Raw genomic sequence first — 20,300 nt, 5'->3', positions numbered from 1 at the left:
TACATGGAATTTTTTATGTTTGTAGGTATGTCAACATGCTGCCACCTTGTATCGTTCCGCCATGATTGTCTGTCATATAGCATTGTCATTTTATTCGCTTGACATTTCATCCTTCATACTAATCGAGCAGTTACTTCTGTGTGAAAGCAAAAAATTAAACACAAATTAAGTATGGTGAAAAATCAGAATTGTCAAATTGTCATCGCATTTAATTTGTGTGGTGAAGTTTGTTTCAGTTAATAATTTTCTTCAGAGTTGTGTTAACGCAGATGTGTGTTGTTGCTGTATACTTGCAAAAAGAAGCTACTTAATTGCATTTAAATTTCAATATATGTGCATATTTTGTAAAACGATATTTTAAATCAACAAAATTGAAAACGGTTATCGCTTAAACTTAACAGAGCGGGGGCAAAGAAAGAATTTTAAGCCATTCAAAGAAATACACAAAAAACGGAATCAATTGGAAGAAAGGATCTTCAAAACGTAGTGCAAATTAAATTGTGTAATTGGAAAGGAAGTAAAAAGAAGTAAAGGCGAAGAACAAAGTAAAAATTATTGAAAAAAGAGGAACAAATGCATTTACATTCTCATTGCAATACCTTGAATGTTTTTCTGCATATTTTTTCGGTTTTTATAAAGTTGAAGCACCAGTGCAATTTAATAACGATTTTCCGGTCGCGTTGGCAGTAAAAGGGAACCAAAAGTCTTATGTATTCCAGCTCGATGGAATTTGATGTATAAATGAGGAACTGCGATGTGAAGTTCAAATTAGCTGATTTTGAAAAGTGGTATTTGGTGATGTGATAGAAATAATTTGATGTACATAGGTGGGCTTCATTCAATGCCAATTATATTTAAAGTGAAGCAAAAAGATACGGGCGTATTGCTGGGAGAAAAACAGCTAAAATGAAACGTAATTTTTTCATTGCATTGCAGCAAAGCAGTTCTATGGTGGAAGACAAAAATGTATACAAGCGAATTGAAAAAAGATTCAAAGAGCAGGGGTTGTGTGGGGGAATAACGCAGAAGCAGAATGAATGGAAGTTGGAGAGGAAAAAAATGTTAACCGAACACTTTTTTGCTATAGGGCCTGCCCCCCGCAGTGCTTGAATTTGTAGCGTATATGTGAATTTGTGGTGGTGAATTGGAACTGCACAAATAAAATGATGGGGTTTGTTATGGTGTTGAGGGTTAAGGTTTTTAGGAAAAGTGTTTAGGTTTAGGGGAAAACATGCCTACAGAATGCCTATTTAAATGTAATGACCCATACGAGACACGATAAGGAAAAACAAATAATATTAATGGTACCTACTCCTTTCAAATGTTGCTTTAGATTTTATTACAGCACGACAAAAAGTCAAAGCTGCTACAAATACCTAAGTCGTTAACTGGCTTTCACAGGGTGCTAATTAAAGCCGTTCGCCGGGTGCAGATCCGGTACGCTCCGAAACCAACCATCTTGGGAACGATTTGTTATGACCACATGCGACCTTCTAGGCCATACATCCATGAGTATTTCGAGGTCGCCAGAGCCTCGGTTGTTAATGTAACATGATCCGCCACGGATAGGTGACGTTGACCATTGCATTTGGAGAAGCTATATATTGCGCTGACAACCTGAAAGGGTTGCGCTACACAACCCCTTGAATCTATTTGGTATTTTAGTCGCCTCTTACGACAGGCATATCTACCCTGGGTATATTCTAACACCCTAACCCGCTGGGAAGCCACACCTCATAGTTACTTTCATCTGCTTAGAATATTTATTTGTGATCAGGCACTGCGATCTATATTGAGTAAATAAAAACTTTTTTTCTGCACAGAAACAAATCCAAAGGGAACAGCGTCATAAAATCGAAGCTAGCACTGGCCATTATTGTAGAAAATCTTCTGTTAAGGTTCACTGTCTCTATTTCGTCATTCAAATTAGTAAATTGGTTACTCCAAACTTCCGTCCTGCTATAACGAAACGGGTGCCCCCATGACACGAGGAGCATAATAGAGGAAACACATCAATAAACGGAAGACTAGAAATCACATCTCTGCTGGTTAAGGGTTCAAAATCATCTCGGGTGTAAACTAGCCCTTTACCACAATTGGACTTACATAATGTGAACTTAACCCCAACGACGGTATAATTAGGTATTTTATTCTGAGAACGGCGTTCGCCGCGGATAATTATGAGGGGAGCTTACCGACTCCCTTTGAATAACTTTTTGTCCTCGCCAAATGTATGCGATCGACCTTCAAATCGCCTTAAACTATTGTCTACTGTTTTATTATGTAGAATTGCTTTGGCACATCCAATAATCACATACTAAATCATACTCATAAACAGAATCAGCGTTAGAGGCGTTGAGGCAATTCAATAGACCTTTGGTGCCATTATACATATGCAGGACTTTATTGCGTATGCCAGGCTTAATTCTGAATAAGTAAGTTTTGACCAACTATAATATCCAGGTCGGTCGCCAAAACGTTTTCCTGGAGAGTCTGCTTTTATTTACAGCGAACTTCGGGAATCGGAACGCCGTTCGCCGGATATAAGTACATCGACATAATACTTGAAAAGTGTTGTGTGTCGAATAACTTCGTAGTGCTTACGGAAGTGTGCCCTTATATTTCTGTAAGGCGGGTCCAACTGTTGTTGTTGTAGCGATAAGGATACTCCCTGACGGCTTTGGGGATTCGCCACGGGTAGGTGAGGTTGACGATTGGGTTAGAGAAGCTATAAATTGCACTGGTATTTTAGTCGCCTCTGACAAACAGGCATAACTATAATGCCCCACAATATTCTTTATTGCCAATGAAACTCAATTAGATAAGCTACAAGTCATGCAAAATAAAGCTATGAGATTTATTCTAAACATGAGGTATGATACTGCCATTAATAACATGATAGAAGCACTAAACTTGTTGAGTATAAAACTGCTTATATTCTACCACAGTATGAAATTTTTATTTAATATCAAGCACGGTAGATTACCAACATACCTCAGCGAAAAGTTTATATATGTACATGATGCTCATTCATACGTAATCAGAGAAAACAATAATTTTAGATACCTCTCTAAAGTTGGCAAGACAACTTTTACGTGGAAAAAAATTACCTATTGGGAAAATTGCCGTGAATTTGCCGTAATTTATCCGTGAAACAAAAAAATTTGCCGTGCCCATATTTTAGAAAATACAGGGTGGCACGCCAACTTCACGTGAAGTTAGCGTGCCACCCTCAGAAAACCACCTTAGAGATCAGCTAGGAAAATAATTCTTGCACAAGAATTTGCCGTAAATTTGCCGTAGATAAGTGGCATATTATATAATTTCGAAAAAAAAAATGTTTACTTTTTTTATGGTGCACCGCCAACTTCACGTGAAGTTAGTGTGCCACCCTGTATTTTCTAAAACATGGCCGCGCCAAATTTTTTTGTTTCACGGATAATTCACGGCAAATTTACAGCAAATTCACGTGCAAGAATTATTTCCTAACTGGTGTCTAAGGTGGTTTTTGAAATGTGGCACGCTAACATCACGTGAAGTTGGCGGTGCACCATAAAAAAGTAAAATTTTTTTTTTCGAAATTATATAATATGCCACTTATCTAAGGCAAATTTACGGCAAATTCGTGTACAAGAATTATTTTCCTAGCTGGTCTCTAAGGTGGTTTTCTGAGGGTGGAACGCTTACTTCACGTGTAGTTGGCGTGCCACCCTGTATTTTCTAAAATATGGCCACGGCAAATTTTTTTGTTTCGCGGATAAATTACGGCAAATTCACGGCAATTTTCCCGAAAGGTAATTTTTTTCCACGTAAAAGTTGTCTTGCCAACTTCAGAGATGTATTTTAGATTACCTCTTTTCAAAACAGAAGTGGACAAGCAAAATATATTTTTATAAGGGCCTGAAATATTTCAATGTACTTCCTAATCACATAAAAAGTAGTAATAACTTGAATACTTTTAAAAAAAAGTTTATTGGAGCATTGTAAAACTCTTCCAATAAGATAAAGTTTTTCCCCTTTATTTATTAAATGATATATCCGATACTGGAGCGCGAAAAGGGAATGGTAATATTAGACGCAGCTAAATACAATACATCCGGCCCTAAGGAAAAGAAAACCTGTAACTCCAGACAGTTCCAACAACTAATTTTATTTATTTATTTTATTTTATTTATTTATTTTATTTATTTATTTTATTTTATTTTATTTATTTAGAATGTGTGGGTGTACATGTAAGACTGAGTCTTTTAAAGTACAATACGAAATTGGAAATTCAAAAAAAAAAAAAAAAAAATTTTAAATCTTAGGTCTATTACAATTCGCAAGTAACTTACAACATAAACGTAGTATTTTAAATTAAAAAATGATTTAATATTAATATTATATTTGTAATTTTAAAGTTAGAATTTGAAAAATTTAGTAAAAGGAAAAATAGAGGAATGAAATATGCATAGAGCAAGTCAGATCGCAATCACTTTCACACTGTAGAAAGAAAATAATTGTGAATTACCCTTCTCTAGTTACATCCACCCATAACAGCTTTGCCAGTTCTCTGTTAAAATGCCCAGTATTTCGTATTATTTTTTCTCAGTCCTGGCAGCAAGTTGGCTTTTTCGTTTTATATATGTAATAGGAGATAAATACACTCCCCAACATTTTTGGTAGGTTTTAGGGTTTGCCATATATTGATCCCGTACGTTAGTAGGGCACAGAAGAATCGTGGAATATTGAGAAGCCGTCCCTACATTGACATCTTTTAAGCTGTTTTTCTCTTTAAGCAAACAGAGTAATTTTTTGCCTGATTGGAAAGAAGTTCATGTAATAGCTTCGGGCCAACCGTGCACCTACGATGTATTTATTTTAAAAGCTAAAGGCTCCGTTACCGTTTCCTGTTTATAACTCAAAAAACTTGGAATTTTGAAGCATTTTTGTGCAATTTAAAAAATATTTCAAAATTAATTTCCGTCGCATAAAAATTTTTTCAAAGCTGGATTATAATAAATCCGACGATATTGGATCTCTACAGGAAAATAATTCTGGAGTGACCAACAAAATGGTGAAACGGTAAGTTTAAGGATATTTTTCATATGTCTTAATGTTTTTAATTACATTTTAAGTTGTTTAATTGCCTTAGTTATGTGATGTGATATATTTGATGAGCTTGAGGCCGCAAAGTAAAACAATGTTCAATTATGCGATGTTCCAACGTCACGGGTGGGACAATTGTACGCAATATTTCATCTTTGTTGAAGCATTCGGATAAAATCGGTTGGAGATTTCAGTTTCTAATTTACAGGCTGAGACAATTAACATTCAGTCAGTACTGTTTTATAAAAAACTCACGTTATCTTAGCATACATATATGCAAATTATATTAAGTTTTTTTGTTGTCACTGATGGGACAAAAAAGGCGCTACCCTTTAATGATCTTATATATTATAAAAGCCCCGCGTATATATGAAAGTATCTTTTTTTGTTTGAATACTTTAAGATAAATCTACGAATGCCGTAAAAATAATTAATTTTTCTTAAATGATTATGATTAAAGTGTTTAGCGACCTTTTTGTGTTATATAAATTTGTTTTTTGCCGGCACCAGGTCAAATTTTTTGAATAAAAACACGTAAGTAGGATAGAAGGCAGATGAGAACAACAAACAGGATTGCGAAATTAATGCGTGAATTCATTTTAGTTTAAGAACTTTTGCACCACTTTTTAAGTATAAAGTACACCGAGATTAATTTTGTTGGCGCTATTTATACCTAATTGTGATGTGAATAAAAAATAAACAACAACTTATCAGTCAAAATTTCAGGAATTTTAAATAACAACAATACATCATAATTAATGTCAAGTAGAGCTTACGATTTCTCGAAATAGTTCGAGAAGAGATTTCTTGCGGGTCTCGCCTTCTCGCGAGATTCTTGAATCTCGAATGACTCGTAAGGCTCGCCAGCTTTTATATAGCTATAATGTCAATGCTAGTTATATAATAAAAAATCTTGTTTGTTTTCACTCGGTCTATTATAAATAAAATAAATAAAAAAACGCAAGGCGCGATAACCTCTAAACAGATTTTAGGCCGAGCTTATCTTCCAATTTGCCTCTTGCTTCTTTTAATTTTTCCTACGCCACCTACATGTTTTTACGCCGACTTTGAACGGCATCTACAAGACAGATGAGTTTTCACTGATGAGCTTTTCATGGCAGAAATACGCTTGAGGTGTATGCTAAACACTTCCGAGAGGAAAACACTTTTCTTTCCAAGATATGATCTTGGAAAAGTATCGAGATCGTCCATAAAATAATCTTTAAATAGTCCCAACAAATCGCGAAATACTCACAGTCACGGAGATAAGCACACGGTGATAAACAGAATGAAGGATATAGTGAAGTTCTTAAAAAAAGAGGATCCAATACTCACCTGAAATACTTTTTTTTAAATGATCCTGAAATATTTCCGGAAACAACGAACAGATCCGGCGATAGTTAAAAAATATTCGGTGGCAGTTCTTCTGGTATGATTCCCTAAACAATTGCGAAATATTTTCGAAAACAATCTTGAAACTATATGGAGTTAGTCGAAACAGCACAGAAGATCTCGAACACACTCTAAACGGTCCCGAAATAGTCCTAGAAAAAAATTGAAATAGTCCCGAAAATGTTTCTCAAATAATCCCCAAACGGGCGAGCACCAGTGCACTTAGGTCCCATTGTGATAATCGAAATCCGTAAAAAAAAAATTTATTTTTCTTAAATAATTATATCTTGAATAATCAAAAATATGTGACACGTTCGAATGAAAAGCATTTAATAGACTTTTTTTTATATATTAAATAAAGTATAATAATATGGTTCACGTCATGGAATCATTCAAGATATATAGGTTTTTAAAAAGCTTAAAATTATTGCATTTGTTAAATCTGTAAATAAAGTTGGAATACTGAAATCATCACAACCACCCTGTGCCACCGCACAAAGTTGGTTATTCACAATTGCCCCTGCTCCAGAATCTCCACTACCCGTATCGCCACCACTACATGCAGCACAAATGATTGTGTTTGGTATAACCATCGGTTCCGGTATATTGTCATAATGGTTCTGGCATTCACCGAATGGTATTATATGCATTGTAGTATTTTTGAGATGAGTATTATCATTCGTATCACCATAAGTTTCCGAACCCCATCCTCTAACTTGCATAGCCACGCCCGGTACTAATTCGAAATCGCAAAGCTTTATTACGTTAATTGCGCTATTCCGTTCAAAAGATGAACACACTTTAACCACAGCAATGTCCATAAATAAAGATTTGTCATTATAGCCATGATCATAGTGTATACTCTCCACTTTGCGTTGTTGCGCCATTCTTAAGTTTATTCTATTTACATTGGTTACACCAGCTATAACGACGATATCTTCCTGTGGTTCATTAAATACGCAATACGCAGTTGTAACCACCGATTTAAAAGTGACTAAGGAACCAGTGCACACCTGCTCCTGAGAAATAAATATTGCCACCGAATGTGGACTCTGCTCTATTATTATATGATTACCCTTTACAATGCGAAAATGCGCATTCGTATAGGATAGGAGGCAGCTGAGAACAACAAACAGGATCACGAAATTAATGCGTAAGTTCATTTTAATTTAACAACTTTTTCACCACTTTTTATGTATAAAGAACTTCGAGATTAATTTTGTGGGCGCTATTTATACCTAATTGTGTCATGTGAATAAAAAATAAACAACAACTTATCAGCCAAATTTCAGGAATTTTAAATAACAATACATCTTAATTAAAGCCAAGGCTATACAATAGAAAATTTTGTTTGTTTTCACTCGGTCTATTATAAATAAAATAAATAAATAAACGCAAGGCGCGATAACCTCCAAAGAGATTTTAGGCCGAGCTTATCTTCCAATTTGCGTCGTGCTTCTTTTAATTTTTCCTACAAATTGGCGGGACAACACCTACATGTTTTTACGCCGACTCCAAACAGCATTTGCAAGGCAGATGAGTTTTCACTGAGGAGCTTTTCATGGCAGAAATACACTCGAAGTGTATGCTAAACACTTCCGAGAGGAGACGCCAATTAGAGAAATTGGTTTCTAATTGAAAAACTTGTTTCCTCATTTTAAATGTTACTCTGCCCGGGAGTTGAACACAGGACCCTCGGTTCGGTAGGTAGAGCATGCTACCACAACACCACGGCGGCCGCTTCGATCAATTATAGCGCGTGTAAAATTTTGGATAAAAGTGCGTGCTAAAATTAAATATTTATTTATGGCAAATACAAAAGGCTCATTAAGCGTTTATAATGACATTCTCATATAAATTTAAGATTTGTGTAGTTGGCACCTACACGTGCGAGTAATTAATAAAACCATATTTCATTTATGTGTCCATGTTTATCCAAGAAAAATTTTCGTTTGTCCAAATATTTTTTTTGTCAAATTTTGTAAATCTCAAAGACTCAAAGGGTTTTGTAAATTATGTGTAAATTCAAGATAAAAAATACCAAATAATTTTTGCCATGTTAACTAAATGGGAATCTAAGAAACTAGAGAGGGTAGGAGTTGGAAAATTTGTTTTTCGTAACACTTTTTATTGGTAATTCGTCAATTACAAAAGAGACAAAGAAATTGGGGGTAACGGAGTTCTAATTACTTTGAAATGCAAAAATCAGAAAATAATACTTCCGTTAAATAAAATAATTAGCTTTCTAAAATGGCTTTCAAAGTGGCATAGTTTACTTTATTATTTTCTTAGTTTAAAAATAATTTTTTTATTGAATTAAAAACCGATTTTTTGCCGCTTTGCAGATACACATTAAGTAACTATTGAGAATTGAACACCATGAATACCCGGACATTTATTCTTTATAATCCAAGCGGTCGCATAAAAATTTTATGAAAGCTCTCCTAGAGAAGGCGTCAAACCAACCTTCTATTACTAAAATGCAACTTCACATGGATGAAAGACACTTTAAAAAGGTGTACATATGTAAGCCAGCAGACACTCATTTTTCTCGGAACCGGACGTAGTTATCAGTTTTTTTTTGCAGTAATAAATTGCCAATAATTGAGGTATAAGTTATTTAAAATATAATATTGTTGTTTGCTATAAACAGAACCTCCTAAAATACATATATTCGATATTTTGAACTTCGATTCTTTCAGGAATTTCTAAAAGGAGAATCTGGTTTTTGTATTTAGACTCATTTAAGGTAAAAAAACGTGCGTATCAATGAAAAGGAAAGGACCCTCTTTTAATGCAGTCATTTTTTGGGTTGCACATTTTTCTATTCTTTTCTCTAAATTGTGACGACAAATTTTTTTTTAACGTGTTCCAAATCTCAATCCTTGATCACGCCCATCCACGTCTAGTATATTTAAATTTTTCCTCACATCTCCATATTTTTTTGTAATTTCGAAAGTTTCCACATCAGAAAACAGTTCTTTTATTAGTAATCTAGATATCCGATATCAATTTTAAACATCAACTATAAAAGTATAGTCCTTAAGCTGAATATAGTGGAACGTATCCCTTCATACGCATATTTCATGGTAAAGGAGAAAATAATCATTTCTGATTTTGTGTCTATGCAATTTTTAAAGGTTTCATAATAGCAGTAGTAATGGGTGACTATCTCCATAACAGCGTCAAATGAGCAATTATTTTACATGTATACCCCTTGACCATCTATTGGCACCGGATTACATTTGTTTCCGTTTTGTAAAATTTGGCATTTGCGCTTTCGCAAGGACTTTTCGTAGGGTAGAGTAACTATTCGGTCAAGGAAGCCGCCTTCGAAATCATAAGCTGGTAAGTGGATATCAATGCGTTATTTCATGGGTGAAAATCGTATAATCCTTGGCGCATCTAAATTATTTTAATTTTACAAGGACCCTGGATACAAATTTCAAAATGTAGGCCAAAATTTACATACGTTTGTGTTCGAAACATTGTTTTCAATAGTCTTCGTTAAACCAAAACAATATTTTAGAATGAAATTTGACGGACATAGTACAGGTCTACAAGTAGGATATGTAGCAGCGCGCACATACACAGCCACGCTCACCTGATGAAATGCTTGTTCTTGTTCGTTCCTTTTGTGGATGCTATTTGGCACTGCTGTACTTCTTAGGTCCAAGAAAAGTGTAGTAGCTGCTAACGAAAACTGCCTAAAATTTTTATTGTAAAATTACAAAGAAATATCCTTATTCAGCCCAATTCTAAACGAAAATTCCGTGCGAGTTGTTTCCCTTCTCCCATTCCTCGTATTCTAAATAAAAATTCCTTGTGAGTTTTTCCACATCTCCCTTCGAAAAAGCGGAAACCGGTTATGGGTGAAAAGTAGGTATTATGAATGTAAGGGGGAGGGAGATTTCTCTGCCATTTCAGAGTTTTTTCACTAGTTAAATTAAAGGGAATGCATCAAAATAGTTAAAGGAAATTGGTTCTTTTAAGAAAGAATACTTATTTGTACAAATTTGTGCTAAAATATGTATGTACATTCTACCACAATATTTTCACTGTTAATACAACAACAACAACAACAACCACAATATTCTTTATTTTAAGTCGAAAAGTATATCATAAGCAACGGAAGAGCTCTCCGTATATTTGATGCAGCCATCCAGAAATTGCGCAAGGATTTTTTAAGAAGGCTTAAATAGATTTTGGCATATGGCGAAAGGCGAACTCAACTCGACTTGGCCGCCAGAAAATTGCTTTGCAGAATGAATGCAGGCAACTCCGGCGGATTTGTGTTATCCCGCCGGTCTTCTTCTTATGCTCCTCTGTTGATGTTGCTGTGGCACCCATTCATTACTCATTTCAGTGAATACCACATGAAATGCAATAATGTGCATTGTTTATACCTTATTTCTTAATTTAAAAAAAATTGGCAACAATAATTAAACTTTACAATTTTTTAAACAAAATAAGAAATGCGCAACGAAATTTCAATTGACAAAACAACTGACTTCGAAAATTCGAAATTCCTATTCCCCAATTATTCTTCTCCCTAGGAGTAAAGAATTGGAGGAATTTTTCCGCGGGAATAAACAAATCCGCGAGAATTTTTAGAATTGGTCTGATTTACTTTCAAACGAGCACTTAATTACATCTGTCTTTAAAATCCATACGTTTTGGACAATTTTAGTTAATACATTGTGATACTTTATTGCCGGGGACGATTGCTAAAACACGACCAAAACCGTCGGGGGAGGTATTAATAGACGCTTTTTTGCCTCGCTTCCAATAATTCGAATACTTTTTCGCCTTTGGACCATTGATAACAGGACAAAACGAGTCTTTTCATTTCTCTTTCCACATTTTTGGACGGGTTATTGCAGTCGACCTCGGTTTCAAACTGTTTTTCGCGGAGAACTTTTGAACGCAGACAAGCTTAGCACCTGTGTTTGTATTCTTAATAATGGAATAACTACGCGTCCCCAGATACCCCAATTCAAGACTTTTGTATAATTTTCTGTAGGACCCATATAGGTGCACTACATTTTCATACTAAATTCGTTCAAAAAAATTTACCATCACAGCAACCCATATCTGATATTTAGCTCCTTTTTTTTGTTTCCCTGCGTCGCTTTTACGTCAGCAACCCTGGTAATTTTGACACTTTGTTCAGTGTCAAACTGATGTTCCACGCAGGTTCCACTGGGTTCCACGCTAATTTGACACTGACCGAAGTGTCAAACTGCAGTGTGTTAGAAAGAGAAAGGAATTATTTCCTTCTCATACATATCATACTTGTAAACCTGTACTATGTCGACGGATTTTAAGTTGAAAGATGCTAATGGTTATATGCTCAGTCCAAACTGTAATTTTTCGGGCTTATGATTTAAGAGTCGACTATGGATGACCGCGTAGCTTCAGTTTTCCGACCACTATTTTTGTTATAACTTTTTAACGAAAGGTGGACAAACGAACATTTTTCCTGGACAAACATGGACAAACGAATGAGATATGTTTTTTAATTACTCGCATATTTAGGTTCCAACTACACAAAGATATACATTTTCTTTCATAGGAGCCTAATAAGCCTATTTAATTAATATTTATAATGGAAAGTGTTAGTTAGTTAAACAAACATACTCATATTTACGCATTAACATTTTGCTATACTCTTTCAAACGAAAATTTCTTAGTAATAGTTTGTATGTATGTATATATGTATATTTGCACAGTTAAATTTTGTTATTAAATTGATACGTGTACCGTATTTTTAGTGAATAAATACAGAAAAGTACAAACGGTACACTTAATTAGTTTTTATTGTATACTGCCATAAAACCAGAGTTGGGATCAGTGCACGAAATTCTGAGGGCTGACATAATCAATATCTTTCGCTAAGTGTTACTAAGGCGTTAATTTGTTGTGGATTTAAACATCTGTTCATCTTTCACATATTCGTAAAACTAGACTAGCCTAAAACTGCGTCAAGTCCGCAGGATATGCCAAGATATGATCTTGAAAAAGTATCGAGATCGTCCATAAAATAATCATTAAATAGTCCCAACAAATCGCGAAATACTCAAAGTCAGGGAGATAAGCACACGGTGATAAACAGAAGGAAGGATGTAGTGAAGTTCTTAAAAAAGGAGAATCCAATAGCTCTGTGAAGTAGAGCTATTCGGCTTACTCGATATTTTCGATATTTAAGAGGGTATGGATATATCGCGATATATATCGAATTTTTTTTAGAGTAAAAAGCGCCTACTCAATTTAAAAGCAATGTCAGGTGTAATCAACATTTATGTAAATACAATATGTACATGTATATATATGTAATAATATCTTCATAACTTCGAAACGACCATAAAACACATTCTGCAAAGTTGTCCGTGATGATAGCTTATACAGCGAAACGAGGGTATATACAAAGTTACAACACCCTTTGTCATCCACTATGGGAAAAGGTCGAACGTCTGCGGTGACTGAACCCTAGTAGGGGCCGTCAAAAGCCTTTTTACGTGATGATGGATCTTAATATGTTTTTTTTTATATAAAAATCAATCTTATTTCGCGAGCTATGTGAATCTAAATTTGCAGTTTATGCGATCGTTCTAGATGGTGAAACAAATTGGACGTATTACCACTAGTTTAAAACATTTTTTGCAATAGTGGCATATTGCAAAAGTATTACTGATTTTGTCAAAATGGATCCAAATGCTTGACTTTGTACTTCGTAGCTTTTTGGCAACACAATTTTCGTCTTCCAACTCTATGATGTCTTCTGTTGCGTGTATATCTACATATACGAATACATGTATATATGTGTACATAATATGAAAAAATAACGTAGCTTTCACATTGAACTTTTGTAAGAATTTTTTAATATTCAGAGCCTCCAACTTGTTAGGTATTCATCTAAAATAAACACAAATCTGACATAATGTATGTAATTTTATTTATTTGCCTTACCAAAGTTTTAGACGCTGGTAAGTCTGCCGCTAGAAAAAGGAATAAGAAATGGGAATACAGTACTCGATATTTAGAAAAAATATCGATAATCGCACCATGAACCTAGTACTCGATGTATCGATATTTATATCGATACTTTTGCAGCTCTACATGTGCGAGTAATTAAAAAAACCATTTCTCATTCCACCGTTTGTCCATGTTTGTCCAGGAAAAAATTTCGTTTGTCCACCTTTTGTTAAAAATTTATAACAAAAATATATTTTTTTTCGAAAAAAATATTTCCGAAAACCACGAACAGATCCGGCGATAGTTAAAAAATATTCGGTGGCAGCTCCTCTGATATGATTTCCTAAACAATTGTGAAATACTTTGGAAAACTATCTCGAAACTATATGGAGTTAGTCCCCAAACAGTCTCGACGATATTATTACGAAAACAATTCAGAAACGGATCCGAAACAGCACCAAGAAGATCTCGAACACAGTTTCTAATCGGTCCCGAAATTGTCCTAGAAAAATTTGAAATATTCCCGAAAATGTTCCTCAAATAATCCCGAAACGGTCCTTTAATAGTCTCAAAGTGTCTAATATATAAACACTTCTGAAACGATTCGTAGCACAATCCCGAAATAATCCTGAGGTATTCTAAAAGTAGTCCCGAAAAAATTCCGTACACGGTTTCGAATTGGCCTAAATATTTCCGATTTCATCCTGAAAAATATCCCAAACAGTCTTGATATAATTCCGCGAGTACGGAAATGTTCCCGAAATGATGCCGAAATTGTCCTGTAAGTAACCAGAAGACATAACCTTTTAGACTAACATCTATATAAACCATGAATATCTTATCTTTTAATATTATAAACTAGCGGCCCCGTCCGCAAGGAGAAAATAAAATATATGGTCTAATCAAGTTATCTGTTTAAAATATTTTTTCTGTCTAATGTACTTTATTTTTGTAATAGAGTAAAAAAATAGAGCTAAATGAGCTGTTAAGCTGATAGGAAACACTTAAATAAAAGCAAAAAATAACTCGCAAAATTTGTTAATCGTTTTTGCAGATATTTCGTGTTCGCAAATGTTTGAACGCATTTTTGTATCTACTTTTATTGGGCGAATTGATTTTGATTAAATTAGATTTTAATGCGTTTAAGTAAATTGCTTTAACACTCCAGTAGGGGCGCTTTCTACAATAGTAGAACGCTTGTGCATTTCGTTGAATATTCTCGCTTACCTTATGTCACTCACGCACGCAGTCTTATTACTCTTCTATTACTAGACAAGAAACTTTTTCAGTGTCATTGTGGCGACCGATGCGTGCTCATTTTGGAGAAATTTGACGGCAAAAGTTCATATTTCTACAATTGTAGAACTAGGCGCGCGTTCTCGTGTGACATTTTTTTTATACATGTAACAAATGGATTTGTCCTGATCATCAGGTTCTTCTGTGTCCGGACTGCGCTAAATTTGAAGAATCGGAGGTGGAATACATGACCGATTAAAAAAAATTAGTCTTTTATTATTATAAGTAAACATTTTGTGTTTTTTTTAGTTATGTAGAAAAAGTCTGATTTTTGGTTCCTAATGTGTTTAAATTGGTTATATTTTATTTGTTTTAGTTTTATAATACAATCTTTTTTATTATTACCAAAAAATATTTTTCAATTTATATACATTTCTTTTGAAAACCTTCTATTAAAAATGTTCTACATAAGTGGAGCGCGCGACTACTAACGTCCCATATAGGGGCGCGCCTACTGGAGTGTTAAAGTTCAGTCACATAAGAAGCTCATACCAAATACATACAAACATTTGTATCTACATACATACTAGGCAAAAACAATTTTAGCTGCGATCTTTGTGCATTAATTGGCAAAACGTTCCTAATTATTTATTCTGTTATCAGTTGTTGTGATGATTGCGATGTGCAATAAAGCAATTTACGTATTTAACTTTGTTTACAAAATGTTGCTGTTGTCCTATTGTGTAAACAATTAAGGTCTATGAGCTATTTGAGAAACTGCGTTTGCTATATGTGTGTACATATATCAACTTATTTACATAAATACGTAATATTTCTCTGAGAGCAATATCAGAAGTTAAGGCTGCATTACTGATATTTAGCATAGACTTGACTTGACTTGAGAACTGTCACTTACAGTTCTGTTAAATGAACAGTGCATGTTACTGATTACTCAAAACTTGGAACACTTAACTTGACTTAGAAGTCTGTTGAATTTTGGTTTTCTATGTAAGTTCTAAGTGACCTTTACATTTTGAAATGCCATTTATTTGTTTCCATGTCATTTTGACATTTTGTCATATAAATTGACATTTATTTAAAAGAAAATTTCAAACATGATTATGATGCCAGATTGTATGCGCTAAGTGGAGTATAATCGTGGTTAAGTTGCCAAGTTTACACCAAGTCAAGTCAAGTCTATGCTAAGTATCAGTAATGGAGCCTTTATATTGGATAAGTAATTAAAGTTTAGAATTTTCAATTTAAACTCGGAAATTTATAATTGAAGCTCAGATTTCAATATAACGTTTCAATATAATGAAGACAAAATTAAAACGGTTTTGCAACAAGTTTTTAGAAATCTTCACAAAAATTTCCAAAACTGTATGAACTGGATAAAGCAATTTTGTTGTACAATTCATTTTAGTCTGATGTACAATCTTGAAGGCTGCCGAAACTCGCATAGATATGAAACAATATGCAATTTTTTTTATATAATTTCAAAAATTCCTCAAATTTTCGAATATTTTTTTTAAATGATTTCGAAATGGTTTTATATAGTTATACGTGTGGAATTCATCAATTATTTGTTTTTATTAAATAATATAAAAATGTACAACATAGTTGTTAGATGAAAAGTAACCGGTTCCAAAATAACCGGTATCAAAAAGTAACGTTTTCATATGATCCCAAAAATCCTTTCAAAATTGGTGGTTTCACTAAATTCACTTGACCCAAAAAATAAATCGGCTCAGAAAAAAAATCGGTTCCAAAAATATACCTATTGCAACCTCACTTTCAATAAAGGAAATTAATCTTTTAACTTTAGAATACTTCATTTATTGAATTCATTTACAAAAGGATATTCTTAACCATAAAAAAAAGTGATTAGTACGTCGCTCGAGTTGTAGGAGAAAGACGGAAGTGCCTCTCAGGTCGTGTAAGCGTTGCCACTTAATTGCTCCAACAAATAATGTTTCTATGCTACAAACATACCTATTGGAAAAGTTTGCGATTTCAAAAAAAGTAACCGGTTCCGAAAAGTAACCTTTTCAAGATAAATTATTGGTTTCGAAAAATTAATCGCACCCATGACTTCCAGAACAGTATTATTATGATCCGAAAAAGGAATCGGCTTAAGAAAGTAACAGGTTACATAAAAGTACGATTTGAATGGATTGTAAATCAGTTTCAAAAATGTTTTCGAATAAATTCGAGAAGTTCTGAAAAAAAAAAATTCATGGAAATGTCAAATTTTCTTATTAGAATTTTAGAAAAGATTTTGCGTATACAGTTTTGGAATGTAATTGATTTTAGTCAAACGAAGTACCGAACAAATTCACAATTATTTTAAACACTAGTTTTTTCGAAAGGTGTTTAAAATTTTCCTGTATATAAAAAAACTTTATTTTAAGTACACACTAAGAAAATCTAAACACCCTTTGCAAAAAAAAAAAAACATACATAAAAGTAATCCGAATTTTCGCTGACTTCAAACTTGTACTTTGTTGCACCAATATTGATTAAAATACAACAGGCTAAAAAATATTGTCCAAATTTTTTTGTGTAGTTTGCATAGTTTCCATTATCCAATTCATTAAATTTTGTTCTAAAACTAGCAAAATCGAATGTTCAACAGATCGTTGCTACTATTATTGTAAACGCAGGTGTATTTTCTATTTATTTCTTAGCAATGATTATTGAAAGTTTTTTGCTTTGTTTTCTTCCTTCAACAGCAGCTGAATTTGCTTCTTGTAAATTAATTTTTGTTTGTGCGGTTGGTGTTGTATTTCGTTTTGTTTGACCAATTTTTGTTGCAGCACATGCATTTGATTTTCGCTCAATTTTCTCTTGTATGTATTTTTATATATTTTTTTACTTACGTATGTTTTTAGTATTTCGCAACATAAATGTTTGCTTCTTGTTGTTCCTTCGTGTACCAGCACACACATCCCTACACTTCATTTCATTTTCATGTGTCGATTGCTCTTGGGGTTTGTGAATATTGTGATTCGGTTTGTTCATAAATATCTTTCTTTATGTCTATGTTCAGGTATTTGTTGTATATGTAGTACATTAGACCGTTTCCGTTTGTTTTATTAGGTTAAAAAGGTTGCATATGGATGTGAAAATTTTGTGTTACATATGAGTCCATGATCGTAACGCACCGCTAAGTAATATTAATCCGCAATGGACTTACTCATTTACTTTATATAAATAAAGTAGAAGACCCGGCAGACGTTGCCCTGCCCTAAATTTGGCCTATCTGCATACATTTTAATAAGCTTTTTCCGTCATCAACAGCTTTCATTTGATATCAATATTCTATAAACACATTCTAGGGGTACCCGGGTCCACGTTTTGGCCTATAGCTCGAGACCCTAGTCACCCAGGGGTATGAAAATTACCCTCTACTAAAGCACTCATCAACAGCTTTCATTTGATATCCATATTCTATAAACACATTCTACGGGTACACGGGTCCACGTTTTGGCCTATCTCGAGACCCTAGTCACCCAGTCACCTATCTTATATTTCAAGATAGATCAAACTACACACACCTCTCTGAAGTTGGCAAGACAACTTTTACGTGGAAAAAAATTACCTATTGGGAAAATTGCCGTGAATTTGCCGTAATTTAGCCGTGAAACAAAAAAATTTGCCGTGGCCATATTTTAGAAAATACAGGGTGGCACCCTAACTTCATGTGAAGTTAGCGTGCCACCCTCAGAAAACCACCTTATAGGCCAGCTAGGAAAATAATTCTTGCACACGAATTTGCCGTAAATTTGCCGTAGATAAGTGGCATATTTTATAAATTCAAAAAAAGAAATTTCAAATTTTTTTTATAGTGCACCGCTAACTTCACGTGAAGTTAGCGTGCCACCCTCAGAAAACCATCTTAGTGGCCAGCTAGGAAAATAATTCTTGCACACGAATTTGCCGTAAATTCGCCGTAGATAAGTGGCATATTTTATAAATTCGAAAAAAGAAATTTCAAATTTTTTTTATAGTGCACCGCCAACTTCACGTGAAGTTAGCGTGCCACCCTCAGAAAGCCACCTTAGAGGCCAGCTAAGAAAATAATTCTTGCACATGAATTTGCCGTAAATTTGCCGTAGATAAATGGCATATTTTATAAATTCGAAAAAAAAAAATTTCAAATTTTTTTTATGGTGTACCGCCAACTTCACGTGAAGTTAACGTGCCACCCTCAGAAAACCGCCTTAGAGGCCAGCTAGGAAAATAATTCTTGCACACGAATTTGCCGTAAATTTGCCGTAGATAAGTGGCATATTTTATAAATTCGAAAAAAGAAATTTCAAATTTTTTTTATGGTGCACCTCCAACTTCACGTGAAGTTAACGTGCCACCCTCAGAAAACCGCCTTAGTGGCCAGCTAGGAAAATAATTCTTGCACACGAATTTGCCGTAAATTGGCCGTAGATAAGTGGCATATTTTATAAATTCGAAAAAAGAAATTTCAAATTTTTTTTATAGTGCACCGCCAACTTCACGTGAAGTTAACGTGCCACCCTCAGAAAACCATCTTAGTGGCCAGCTAGGAAAATAATTCTTGCACACGAATTTGCCGTAAATTTGCCGTAGATAAGTGTCATATTTTATAAATTCGAAAAAAGAAATTTCAAATTTTTTTTATAGTGCACCGCCAACTTCACGTGAAGTTAGCGTGCCACCCTCAGAAAACCATCTTAGTGGCCAGCTAGGAAAATAATTCTTGCACACGAATTTGCCGTAAATTCGTCGTAGATAAGTGGCATATTTTATAAATTCGAAAAAAGAAATTTAAAATTTTTTTTATGGTGCACCGCCAACTTCACGTGAAGTTAGCGTGCCACCCTCAGAAAACCGCCTTAGAGGCCAGCTAGGAAAATAATTCTTGCACTCGAATTTGCCGTAAATTTGCCGTAGATAAGTTGCATATTTTATAAATTCGAAAAAAAAATTTCAAATTTTTTTTATGGTGTACCGCCAACTTCACGTGAAGTTAACGTGCCACCCTCAGAAAACCGCCTTAGAGGCCAGCTAGGAAAATAATTCTTGCACACGAATTTGCCGTAGATAAGTGGCATATTTTATAAATTCGAAAAAAGAAATTTCAAATTTTTTTTATAGTGCACCGCCAACTTCACGTGAAGGTAGCGTGCCACCCTCAGAAAACATCTTAGTGGCCAGCTAGGAAAATAATTCTTGCACACGAATTTGCCGTAAATTTGCCGTAGATAAATGGCATATTTCATAAATTCGAAAAAAAAAATTTCAAATTTTTTTTATGGTGCACCGCCAACTTCACGTGAAGTTAGCGTGCCACCCTCAGAAAGCCACCTTAGAGGCCAGCTAAGAAAATAATTCTTGCACACGAATTTGCCGTAAATTTGCCGTAGATAAGCGGCATATTTTATAAATTCGAAAAAAGAAATTTCAAATTTTTTATGGTGTACCGCCAACTTCACGTGAAGTTAACGTGCCACCCTCAGAAAACCGCCTTAGAGGCCAGCTAGGAAAATAATTCTTGCACACGAATCTGCCGTAAATTTGCCGTAGATAAGTGGCATATTTTATAAATTCGAAAAAAGAAATTTCAAATT

General features: G+C 34.3%; 1 protein-coding gene across 14 annotated transcripts in view; it reads left to right on the top strand.

The window, feature by feature from the left end:
- The first annotated feature begins 218 nt into the window (after positions 1 to 218).
- Pli (E3 ubiquitin-protein ligase pellino) overlaps positions 219 to 20,300 on the top strand; it is a 111,956-nt gene continuing 91,874 nt past the window's right edge. The window contains exons 1-2 of one of the 14 annotated variants that reach the window (XM_067763379.1): positions 219 to 527; positions 4,779 to 5,064. In XM_067763379.1, the coding sequence (XP_067619480.1) occupies positions 5,054 to 5,064 (11 nt within the window). In that variant the 5' untranslated portion in view covers positions 219 to 527; positions 4,779 to 5,053. Of the gene's footprint in view, positions 914 to 4,778; positions 5,065 to 20,300 lie in introns of all 14 variants that reach the window. The other 13 variants (XM_067763380.1, XM_067763378.1, XM_067763377.1 and 10 more) reach the window with 13 other exon arrangements.

The sequence above is a fragment of the Eurosta solidaginis genome, chromosome 1 (genome assembly GCF_040869045.1).
Source record: "Eurosta solidaginis isolate ZX-2024a chromosome 1, ASM4086904v1, whole genome shotgun sequence".
NCBI lineage: Eukaryota > Metazoa > Arthropoda > Insecta > Diptera > Tephritidae > Eurosta > Eurosta solidaginis.
The sequence above is the reverse complement of the archived record's forward strand: the minus strand, read 5'-3'. Positions and strand labels throughout refer to the sequence as shown.